General features: G+C 24.8%; 1 protein-coding gene across 1 annotated transcript; it reads right to left on the bottom strand.

The window, feature by feature from the left end:
- Window positions 1–295: 295 nt before the first annotated feature.
- On the bottom strand, window positions 296–5,110 carry LOC145844658 (small ribosomal subunit protein eS7-like). The gene is made up of 5 exons (XM_082952061.1): window positions 4,954–5,110; window positions 2,116–2,259; window positions 1,493–1,557; window positions 609–759; window positions 296–431 (listed from the first exon to the last, which is right to left on the bottom strand). The coding sequence occupies exons 1-5, from the start codon at window positions 5,095–5,097 to the stop codon at window positions 360–362; spliced, it is 576 nt and encodes a 191-aa protein (XP_082808187.1). The 5' UTR covers window positions 5,098–5,110; the 3' UTR covers window positions 296–359.
- Between the last annotated feature and the right edge of the window lie 7,757 nt (window positions 5,111–12,867).

Here is a 12,867-nt window from a genome sequence, read left to right as displayed (position 1 = left end):
AATCGGATTCAACAGTTATGATTAAGTTTAAGTTAATAAATAGCATCATTGTAACATAACTTTAATTTTAATTAAATGCCAGAGAACACTTTTAAAAAGCTTAGGACCTTCTTTAGTATAGTAAGTTATTAGATAATTTTGGTTACTACTTTAAGTATCACGTACTTACTTGAAACCATGAAAAGGACGGAACAGTATATTATATTAATGTATAAAAAAGTACCTAAAAAATTTTAACGTTTAAACACAATTAAGAGATTCTAACTTACTGTTCTAAACAAAAACACAACGACAATTTTTAAAAGTACACCATTTTGACTAGTAAATTTTATTAACTAAAAAATAGTCTACGTAATTTCTTAAAACTCTGGGAATTCGAAAGTGACATCCTTTCCGGTGAGCTTCTTGTAAACACTGACGTAGGTGTCGGTCTGAAAACAAATTTTTGATTAACACACGTTTATAAACTTATTTATTGATAAAAAGCAGTGATATTTTTCAGATAGAGCTAAATTAATCTTCATATACTTTTTTCAGAAGACCATCGTGATGTATCATCATTACAATACTTTAAACTTAGAACTTTTAATCAAATCAGCAATGCTAACCTTGTGTTCTACGCTGTTCTGGTTTGCTTTATCTAAGTGGATCTTGATGAGTTTTGAGGAGTCGAGTTTGACGCGGGTTCTCTTTCCGACGATTTCAGCTGGGAAGACGAGATCTTCCAAGATCTTGTCGTGAACGGAAGTCAAGGTACGGCTGAAATATATTAAATCTACATTTAACGCATGGCAATAAATTGTTTGGCAAGACAATTTGAATTCATTTAAAAAGACTTTCAACTTGGAACATTCGTTATGACATCTTATTAAATATAAGTACAAGTAATTATTTGTGAAAACTTTATTTAAAAACTATACTTTGTTACTGGATTCATATTAACCTTAATTTTTATACAACCCCAGAAATTTGAAGTATTAGATGAAAAAAAATATTTATCATTAACACATAACAATACTTAGAACTTTGAAAATTTTTACATTGATGTTAAAGTTCAAACATATCTACAGGTAATTTTAGAGCTTTGAAACATCTAAACATTTTTCGTTTTATACTTATTTCACTAAACTAAAACTCAACACATTAAAATTTATTTCATACTATATTTCTCAATTGCAGCACATTAAATAAACACAATTTTTGCAAAAATAAACATTAAGATTTAAACTCAAATTATAAAACATTACAGCTCAGTAAGTATCAGTTAAAGTTTTAAATTCTAAGATTTTTTTAGGAAAAACTTTTTTCAGGTTTCAAAATAATCAGGGATACTATACAGACTTCTATACAGACTTATTAAGTGTAAATCATGGTAACCAATATTTCATGAATAGTATTTTGCTGACTAGAATTAGATTATCACTACATATTGTTATAAAACTGATAAATAGTTTTAAATGCAGTAAATAATACTTGATTGAATAAAATTTACCTCATTGGACGTTTCTGTGCTCCCTTCCTGGTTTGCTTACGGGTTTCTTTGGGGAGGATGCGCCTCTGATAAATAGTTACTTAATAAAAATTATAACAAAAACTAATAAATCAACTTAAGCTTACATAAAGCTAATATAACGAGATAAAACGAGAAAATCAAAATTTATAGATTTTTACAAAAAAATTGCACAACCTAAGAGATAGTTAAGAATCCAATAAAATGTTCAATTAGTTTTAAAATTTCTATAACAATTATCTATAACTAAGTGTGTCACACAATTTTTTACATATTTTTAATTTCCTAAAAATATTTATTACTGAATGTAAATTATTATATCATATTTAAATCATTACATTAATTTCTAAACCAATGGTGTTCAAGGAGTAATATTTGGTAGACAAAAAATATCATAAACTTGATGAATTATATATTACTGATTATATCCAAAATGTAAACTATTAGAACTTATTTGAAATACTTCAACATGTTAAATAATTCAAAGTACAATATTAAAAGACGAAGAAATGTTTGAAATTGATAACAAAAATTCAAATATATTCTAAATTGATATACTAGATAAATTTATCAAACATAGATATTTTCATTAAGACAAAACATACTTGGGCAACAATCAAAACGTGTTTACCGGAGAATTTCTTCTCGAGTTCTCTGACAACAGATGATTGGATTTTGTTCCATGATCTTTTCTGTGGTACTGGAACAAAGAGAACCATTGCTCTTTTGTTGTTTCCAACATCAATTTCCTTTAAAAAACAAAAATTATAAATGCTTAATAAACTTATTATTTTTAACAACTAAACATTTTAAAATGACTTAAAATTTTTGTATTAAATACAAAAATAAACAATTAAAAATTAGACAAAGCATAATTATATTAAAGAAACTTTAGATTCTAGAAGTAAATTGATCCACTGAGTGTTTATAAATGATCTTATTTGATTTTTTTCTTAGGTATATAAAATATTTATCATTCTAAAAAAATTAAAGCCATTTTCGAGGTATAGGCAAATAAAATGGTGGAATTGCTTGAATAAAATGGTAAGTACAAACTAAAAAATCAAAGACTACCAAACTAAAAATACATTCTTTTGAATAATCTTATTTTTAACCAATCTTCTAATATGTTCAGAGAAAATCAATAACATATGTATAATCTTTAGATTAAAGAGAAATAAAAATTAAAAAACAAACCATTATAATTTATATTTGAAAATGAAATTTTATTCAATAATAGTTTTTTTAGGGACTATACTAGGCGTCAGCAAATTAAGACCCACATTTAAAGCCTTGTTTCAATTAAATTAATACAATTGGTGTCCAAAGAAAATATATAACTTTAGTTTCACCTTTAAAACATAATCTTTTTCAAAAAAAAATAAAGAAAATCCTTTATGTCAACAAATTCGAAACGTACAATTTTCTACCTGCCAGCCAATATGTTTCGTAAAAATTAGTTTTTCTTAAAAGTCAGTATTTCTCCCAATCCATATAATGACGGTAATAATAAACCAATTCATATAAGACTTCAATTATGCATATCTATATTTAAATGGTCAGGATTCTCAGATGTTTTTTGTAAATTTTTTCCAGGTTTTGTGAATTTCTACCAATTAAAAAAACTGTCCTATTTTAGTATATAATTACATCGAGGTTTAAAAAACTGTTTAAATAGTACACAACTTAAAAGACAATTCAAAGCTATTTTAAAATTTGTTTATTTATGAAAAAAAGTATATGGTACAAAAAATATTTTATTCTTAGAAAACATATTTCGTATTGAGTTAAGGTTTTGTTACTTAACAAATAGAAACATTTTAAAATGATAGGTTTCTTAAAGATAATTCTTACAAATTTCCTGATTTATAGTTTTTTTTTTGCCTTGATTATCAAATACAAAGATTCTCCAGGATTCAGAGGTTTTGGAAACCTTGAATGGTCCAGTTTTAAAATAAAGAAGACTATAGTAAAAATCCATAAATCTGATTTTTTTTATTTTCAAACTGGCTTTTTAATGAATCTTCAAAAGTACCAACTTTAGACCAACTTGAAATTTTCAATTGTAGTTTGTTAAGTTTTCAATACAAACCTATTGACCTTAAGTTACCATTGACAATTTAGACATACATTCAAAGATGCACTCATTTTTGTGCTAGTAAACAAAAGTTTTAAAATATGTCCCTAGCAATATGAAGAAAAAATTAAAATGTTTCAGATATTTCAAATGTTATTAATATTATAACAGTAAAAATTATTTTTAGACAACTCCTACCGTAATTATAAGTATAAAAAAATAACTCAAAAAGTTTTAGTCCTCCCCATGGCCATAATTATTAAAAAATATTTAAATCATTCCCATTACTATTAGTAAATACAATTGTCGATCATTGATTTTCTAGTTTCATAACTTATAACAACTTTCAAACAAATTACATGTAAAAACTTTGTGATAAGATTTGAAATTGGTTTGTAAATTATTTATCCACATGTTTTAGTTTTTGTATTTGTTAAGTAATGTATTTTGGAAAACAAACCGTATAACTTAAAAATTATAGAACTGATATATTTGATAAATTATATGGGGTAAAATCAATGAAAAATTTTAATCATGAGCTTTTTTTCACCTTACTGTAAAATGTTGCAATAAATAAGAAATCAAAATATTGTTATTAATATCTTAAAAATCATAAGAATAGCTTTATGTATATCAGGGTTGCCACTCGAACTGTCAGGAGTGACCTCAAGTTTTTTTCAAATCGTTGGAAAGGTTATCTGTTTATTTTTTTTAAAGTCAATAAATTCAAGTATTGATCAATATATTGTTATAAAATTATTTTAAATCAATACATTGAATTTCAATCAGAATATAAAAAAACCTTGACCTGATATTTTTTAAATCTTTATAATATCATGAGATCTTGAAAAATAAAAGTTATTGTGAGTTTAAAATAAAACATAGTAATATGAGATAGCCAAGATTTTTTAAAGTTTAAAAATGTCAATAGTATACTGAGTTGGTAACGCTGACTTTATTTAGTCATATGAGATAATTTGAACTTAAACTCAGCATAAATTTCATGAAAAAAATAGATTAACAAGGGGTTTGAACGTACTTAAATTTCCAGAAGCAATGCAACAAAATTAAAATAATTTTCTTCAACTTGCAAACAATTTACTTCATTTTTTTAAATGTGTCTGTTAAGTTGTTTATTTGCTGGAAACTTTCTTAGAAAAAATCTTAAAATATCATTTTGTACATTACAAAATAGTCACAAATTTAATTTTGTAATTATTCAATTAAATGAATTGATTATTTCAAGTGATGCAAGTGTTGCTGATTTATACAATAATGGTGTTTAAAAGAAAATGTTTTAAATATTTTTAACTTTCAACATAATTATGCTAAGAATGTTCCTTCTGATAATTTCTAACAATCCAACCTTAGCACCATGGATGTACAACTCACGGAGTTGTTGTTTGAGGTCACTGCTGTTTTGCTCCAACTCCATGAGAGCTTGTGAGACTTTTTGCTCCACTTCAGTGGGCTGGTCTTTACCTTGCTTAACAATCTTTGACCTGGACATGATGCCTTAAAATTTGCCTGTATAAATGATGAGATTTAAGATATTTAGGATTAAAATCCTTGTAATAGTTTAGAAATAACTTTTATACACAGTTACAACAGCCATTCAATTTGATTAAGTGATAATATTTAGTAGGGTTGCCACCTTGTTTAAAAAAAAATCTAGGTTTTTAAAAGTAAACATTTTGGGTCTATTTTAAGGATAGAAACTGTGTTTAAGCAGCATAAAACCATTGAAAAGATACTGTTAAGTTACTTTAAATATGTTTTTCAATAAAGATATTTGAGACAGATCAGCATGTGAAATTACAGGTTTTTGCTAGGTTTTTTTTGCCTAAATTTTCAAATCCCAGGTCTTTTTGGATTTCCAAGTAAAGAGGCAACCCTGCTAACACAGTATCTCCACTGAAATTTATCCTATTAACTATTCTTTAAAATCAATAAAAACTGAAATTTTCTGTTTTTTACATGAACATTATAAATTTTGTTAATTAAAAAATGAAAAATATACAAATACATTATAACTATTGGAACTCAATAGTATAAGTGTTAACTGTAATAACACAATTAATTATTAGTTTTTTTCATAGCAAATTCAATATATTTTTGGTCTATATTTAAGGTGTGTAAAACTTAATAACTGATTTAAATTTCTAATTATTATAAACCATGACAGACTGTTTTTGAATAAAAACTCCATATCTATTATATACAGGGTTACAACTGGTTTTGTAGAAAATTCATCAAGGTTTTTGAAAGTTAAGATTTTTGGTCAATTTTAATTTGAAGTTTAGCTTCAAGTTTCAAACAGTGTTAAGTAGTATGCTAAGCTACTTGAAATATTTTGTCTGTAATATTTATTTATTAAAAAAATAAATTACCTTTATAAAAGACTTAATTCTAACTTTTATCACTAAACATATATAATTTGCTGGAAATTTCAAAAAAAAAATTTTTAATATCTCAAATTTCAGATTTTTTTCAGGACACCAGATTTTGTTGCAACTCTTTTTATAATGAAAATGAAGATTAATTAAATCAAAAATATCATTTTAACAATAAATCTCACACAATTTTTCGATTGAAATATAAGTTAAATTGAAAGTTTTCCTAAAACAGTGGTAAATAAATGTTTAGTAAAATTGAGATAAATTAAATACAAGACTATTATTTTATTGTTGTAAACAAGCTCAGCAAAGTTTAACATATGGGTAAAATCAAATTAAACTAATTCACTGGAACAGAATAATTCTTAATTTATAAAGGAAAAAGTTTATGCTAATGGAAAAAAGACAAATATTCAACATTGAGTATATCAAAAATGAGTATATGTTTTCATTTTAAAGATGTAAATGGGCTTCATTTAAATATGTTTGGTCATAATTTTGGAATATGGTTAAGAATCTAAAATCATAACCCATTTGCAAAAGTAACATTTATACTTGATTATTTAAAATTTTTTTTTTTTTTTCCATTCAATGAACCTTTATTAGTATTTTACTTAAATGTAAGAACAGAAATTTAAAATCTGGAAATAAACTGATACTGTGTACTTATGTGTCATTTATTTCAAATATTATAGATATTAAACAACAAATACACACTAAATAATAGGTTAAGTAAAGCAGGATTGTTGAAAGGGTTGCTTAAACATCTGCAATTAAAATAAAAAAAAGACTGTAATTAAATTTAACTTGATAAGTTTCAATTTGCTGATAAAATACTTGTAACAATAAATTAGCTTTTGTACCAGATATATTTCAATTTTGAGCTAAATATAAATAATTACAGAACATACCTTAGATGTAGCAGAAGAGTTAAGTTGGAAAATATGAAGTTAGATGAAAATAGACTAAATTGGCTTTTTTTATTCTAAGACAAATTTATTTACCAGTGATAAGGGTTTAACTTTTTGTCTCATTGGTTCAAGTAATTTCTCTTAAATATTATTATATGAAAAAAGTACACGTTGACCTTAAAGAAAAAAGTATGAAAACTTCATATCAAGATCTTAATGTATATATTTTATTGTTTTTTACTTTTGCTTGCTTTTATATAACAATCTTAACATTTTAAGTCATTAATATATGGTTTGATCATAACACTTCGATCATAAGATCACAAGCCTTCAGTAGAACGGAACTTGGGTCTAATCTACCGAAGGCTTGTGGTCTGATGGTCAAAGTAGTATGATCAAATCATATGTTGTTTAGAGCTCGTCTCACGGCATACGGAAGTCCAGGCTAAGACTATGTACAGGCTTGGTAAAAAGCAGTGTTAGGTTTACTGAAGCTTGAAATTATTAACATGAAACAAACAAAACTTTATACACTTCAGTCCTCATTAGGCATGAAAAGTATCAGCATTTTATTCACTCTACTCTGTAGACTTTAACCGACGTTATCTTTGATCATTTTAAATTGTACAGAAAGCCTTCAGTTTGCAATAATAAACATAACATGATATTTTTCATATTAATGAAAAATATTTGAATTCGTATCTAATAAAACTGTAAAACTTCAACTTATCAATACTAATTTATGATTTTTAGTTTGTTTATCAAACAAATAAAATTAATTTTAACATTTTAAAAAGCTAGCAAAATCAATACAAATTTTTTTATAAATGTATTGATTACAAAACGTTAATTTCGGAAAAAGTTTATATTAAAGCTTCGATTTTTTGTAAACATAAAATTACAGAAAGATCAAATTTACTTTGATCACAATTGAAACAGAAAACTAATGAAAGCTTATTTAAAAACTAGTTAACAAACTTACATTAAACGATTTTTTTTTAGTTTAGAAAATTCTATGCAGATAGTTAAATTATTAATAAAAAAATAAAAAATAAAATAAATCTTTATTCAATCTAACGTTACTATTAATTATTAATCCCTAGACTTCTTAGTTTTAGCTATTTTAATAAATAAAGTTTTATTTTATACTATATTACTTAAAAGTTTCAAAAAAACATAAATTATATTCACTTGATACTTTTCATTAAGTAAAATGTAATTTCTTTTTGCAAAACAAGCCAATACTTTTAAATAGATTAACATTTAAAAACGAAAATTTGCAAAAAATAGATAGCTTATATAAATTTCTTAAAATCTTTTTTTTTTAATTTTTAGTACAAAAAATCAAAAGTTTTACTTGAACTTTTAAACGATACAAAGTATACTTCTTTATAAAATGGTGTCTGTTTTGAAGTAAGTTGATAAATATACAGTACTTATGTATTCAAAAAAAATTTAATTTTTGTTTAAAAATTGTTCTTCATAAGATATAACTTTAACAAAATTACACTATTCTACTAATATGATAAAAATGTTTAATAATAACAATATTTTTGGATTTTAGTTAATTTTATCCTTAATTAAACCGTTAAGTTTGGGAAAAAAAGTGTATCAATACAAGTTTTTGTTGATTTAATTTTTTTATAATAATGTTAGTTTAAAACATTAATTTTTTATAATTAGTTCTGTTTTAATTTAACAAATAACCAGTTTTCTTTAGACCAGTATTGTCAGAATTCAATAAATAAATTTCTGAATAATGAACTAAAGTTTGTTTGTTCAAGCATTAAATCCAAGTGATAATTAATTTTAGAAGTCTACTAACTATGCTTTTGACTTTTGAGCATAGTTATACTGCAATCAGAGTTTATATATACATATATAAAGCAACACATTTATGAATTCTTATTTTCAAAACTACTTTGTTTTAGGTATATGTTATTTTTTGATTGTAAAACTTTAAATCTTACTTTATTAATTTAAGACTGAATGCATTATATTCTAAATTAGATAAAGCTTTTTAGTTACAACTGTACAAATTATTAAACCTTTGTAAATTATGGTTACATTAACAACTAATCAAATGCTAACAATTAGTACTAATGCGACACATTTTAAAGTAAAACTAAGCTACAACCATTTGTTTTTCAAGCTCATAAAAATAATTACATTTCGCAGAATGTAAATTTTGGTGTTATTTATCTTCAAATTAAAAATATTTAGTTTTTTGAGATAACAAACTAAATTAAACAAAATCTAAAATTTAGTATGATCTTAAGTAAAGGTATTTAAGGGTTAATGGAAATTAAAATAAAAAAGGGTATATAATAAATGAAAACTGTAGTATCAATTTACATAAAACATCACTGATTTTCCGAAAAATAAAAAAACATAAGTTGTTTTATATATTAACTGTAATTGCACATTAATAAATATTAAATACTATTAAGCCATTACTTGCAAGTAGCTAGAAATATAGTTGCAGTAATTGTAGGTTTTCAATAAAGTATATTCTTTTTATTTATAGCTCAATTTTCATATAACTTAATGTAGAAGATATGCCAGAATAAATAAAAAAATATACTCTAAGTTAGATAAAAGAATTATATAGGGTTAATATCTGAAAAAGTACGTGTATTAAATGACATCCTTTGTACTTTGTAATGATTCTAGCTATCTACATCATTAGTTATTATATGTTTTGGTTTTATGAAAACAAATAGAGAGATCTCAACTACTGGAGGAGCAATAATGAATTTATTCTTTCAAGAATTTATTATACAAATTAAGTTTCGGTCAAAGACCTCGTCAGTACTTAAATAAATCTAAAAAGATATGTGACAGTCATGGAAAGTAGCACTTAAACAATAAAATTAAAATAAGTAAATGTTTTGAGTAAAAATTAGTTTTTATTTTGATTTAATTGTTTAAGTGCTACTTTCCATGACTGTCACATATCTTTTTAGATTTATTTAAGCACTGACGAGATCTTTGACCGAAACTTAGTTTGTAAAATAAATTCTTGAAAGAATAAATTTATCAATAGTTATTTAAGCAATAGTGAAGGTAATAAAATAAGCATATGAACATTTTTATATAAGAAAAAATCTTTTTTTGGATTATCCCGTTGTTTTTTGAAAGTTATTCTTTGTCGCCGCTTTATTTACCTAGCACTTAATTATAACGGTTTGCTTTACTTGATATAATTATCTGAGTTTTGTTTATTATCATATTGACCCTAAGTCGTAACACCTCGTTTCTAAGCGTATTATCGGAGTATAACTCAATTTTACTGTTATTCCATTCTTTTTTAAAATGTTGCTATCGAATTTGAACATATTTTATTATGAAATTTACTTGAGTTCGTCATTAAGGAAGTGTTTAATTAGGCGTTAAACCTGTTTTAATTTATTTACTTTAGCCAGCTCAGGACTTGTTGGCTAAGTTGTATTTGAGAAAGGGTGACGATTCAAAAAGTTTTAATTACAGCCGGTTGGCTGTAGGCAGACGCAACCAAGGTCGTCCAACACTATGTTTTAAGGACATTTACAAATACAAAAGAGATTGAATCTCAGCCCTGATAAGTTTAAAATCCTAGCTATTATTTTCGACAATTGCCAATCTTTTATTCACAAAACACAACAAAAAGCACCACTCTTAGAAACCGAAGCAGACGAGGAAATAAAAAGCAGGATAATTTATATAATTGTTATCATATTCTTTAATTAAGTTTATTGTTTTATTTATCACTTTGATCCATCACTGTTTCTGCCTTTATTAATTAGAGTTTTATGTATAAATTTAAGACAACACGCATAGCGTATTTCGACTTGTAATAAGCATATTATTAGTAAAAATAAACTTTAAAGATTTATAAAAAGTTTAAAGAATTTAGATTCGTTTTTACAGCATTTTTGTAACACTTGATTTCATTGAAACAGAAAAGATAAACAACTTTAAATTAAACTTGTAATTTTTTGTTGTTAATGAACAATTGTTTACATTATTGACTTTAAAACTTTAATTATTAGATACACTTAATGTATAAGAAACTAAAAACGTTGAAAATTAAAAAAAAAAAGAATTTAAAATTTATATCCTTTAGTTTTAGTTAAAATAAAGCATTTTAAATAGCTTATGCTTTGTTAAAAAGTCTCCTTTTTTCAGTTACTTTTTGCTAATTTAGATTAAAATAAGTAAACTATTGTTTAAAATATTTTGTGTTACGTTTGTTATTTTTATCCAAATGAAGTCAATCTTATTGTTATAGTAATATATCTATCTAAGCTTTTAAACAAAATGAGTAACAGTATTATTTTATTTAATAAGTTATCTACTACACTAGTAAAACTATTTTAATGTTTTTGAAACAGGCTCATAACTATACTAAAACTATAAGAAAAAGTAATTTCCAATGAAGAAAATATAAATTATAGTTAGATACTTATAAAAACAACGAAACATTAAACCAATACCTACTTTATTTACTTAACTAATTATACAAAAAACATTACAAAATTAAAAGAAAACAGTTATAGAGTTAAAAATAAAGTCTTCAAAAAGGGCTATTAGTAAAAATTAAGCTGTATCATAATTTATAACTTCTTATGAAATCTTTATAATATACAGTAAATCAAAACTTTTTGAAAAAAGGTGCATCTTAAAAGCTTATTTCATATGGGTTATTAACACATTTAGCCGCCAATAAAACTTTTACATAAAACAAGCTTGTTAAGAAATATATAATTGTTACATAACTAGAGATATCTAAATACAAATAATTTAAACTTAAAAACCAAAAAACGAACACTAAATAAAATTTCAAGAAAAATAGTTTATAATTAATGCTTCTCTTCGTAAACTATGCTGATTACAAATAATATTTAGTCAAAAATTTTAAGCAAATAACTACAACTAAAATAAATATGCTCATAGAAAAAAAAAGAAATCATGTAGTATGGATAAGATATACTTGACAAAACTCTATAAGTTAGTCTTAGAATAACAAAATTTATACTTAAAAGTTTTTCATGCTTAAAACTAAAATGTCTGACAAACTAATAACATATTTAACACTAATAAGTCTGACACATTTTAGTAAACAAGTTCACTTAAAACCAAAAATGGATGAGAATACTTACAAGACCAAAAAAGTTGCGGAAGATAGTATAACACTTAATAATGTTACAGAAATGAAGGAACAATGCCTTATGTCGTTAAAGTGAAAAAAGTCAAAAATAAAGCAATGCAGCATTCTTGTTTTAGAATCATAATAAGATTATTCCTGCTGACTTCGTTTATAATTTTATTCGCAGTCGGCTTGACGTTTGCAGCTATGGAAGTAACTCTATTGAAGTCTGAATTGATATTTGATGGATCAATAGTTCGCATCCACATTGAACATTTTTGTATGGTCATTTTCCAGCTGTCAGCTGAGATTTTGTACGGGGCATTATTGTTTGTGTACAGCCATGAATACCTCAGCAAAACTTTTCGGAGTGGAGTTTTGGCTCCTGACCTTTCCGACGGGTTTGCTCTTTAATTCTAGTGCATGGTATATGGTCGGTTTGAAAGAACAAACACCTGAAATTATTTTTCTGAATTTCTAAATTTGATTTTTTCGGCAGTTTTGTTTTTGTAATCACGTATTTCTTAGTGTTTGTCACACGAGATAAAGAGCAAATTGTTATTTCAATGTCGAAGAAAACTAATTTGCTAAACAAAGTCAAAAAGAAAAATGAAAGTTAAAAACGTAGATTGCTGGAAAAATGTGTGAATATTTTGTAAATCTTTCTCTTTCAAAGCTACGAGTATCTGATGCTATATAATGAATAATTATCGATGATTAAGTCTTGTAGATACTTTTCGTCGTACTTACCTAAAATCTTTAAGCTTTTATTTACAAAAAAAAAAACGGTTGATAAAAAAACGTTTGATAGAAAATATCAGCTATGTCTGCCAAAAATTATTTAA

This window comes from Thalia democratica, chromosome 9 (genome assembly GCF_965202585.1).
Source record: "Thalia democratica chromosome 9, ktThaDemo2.hap1.1, whole genome shotgun sequence".
NCBI lineage: Eukaryota > Metazoa > Chordata > Thaliacea > Salpida > Salpidae > Thalia > Thalia democratica.
The sequence above is the reverse complement of the archived record's forward strand: the minus strand, read 5'-3'. Positions and strand labels throughout refer to the sequence as shown.

Excerpts from the sequence above, each read along its gene's own strand:
- LOC145844658 (XM_082952061.1), bottom strand. The coding sequence starts at position 5,097 with ATGTCCAGGTCAAAGATTGTTAAGCAAGGTAAAGACCAGCCCACTGAA. Across the intron at positions 2,260-4,953 it reads TGTACATCCATGGTGCTAAG|GAAATTGATGTTGGAAACAA; the intron begins GTTGGATTGTTA and ends TGTTTTTTAAAG. Across the intron at positions 1,558-2,115 it reads ACGTTTTGATTGTTGCCCAA|AGGCGCATCCTCCCCAAAGA; the intron begins GTATGTTTTGTC and ends ACTATTTATCAG.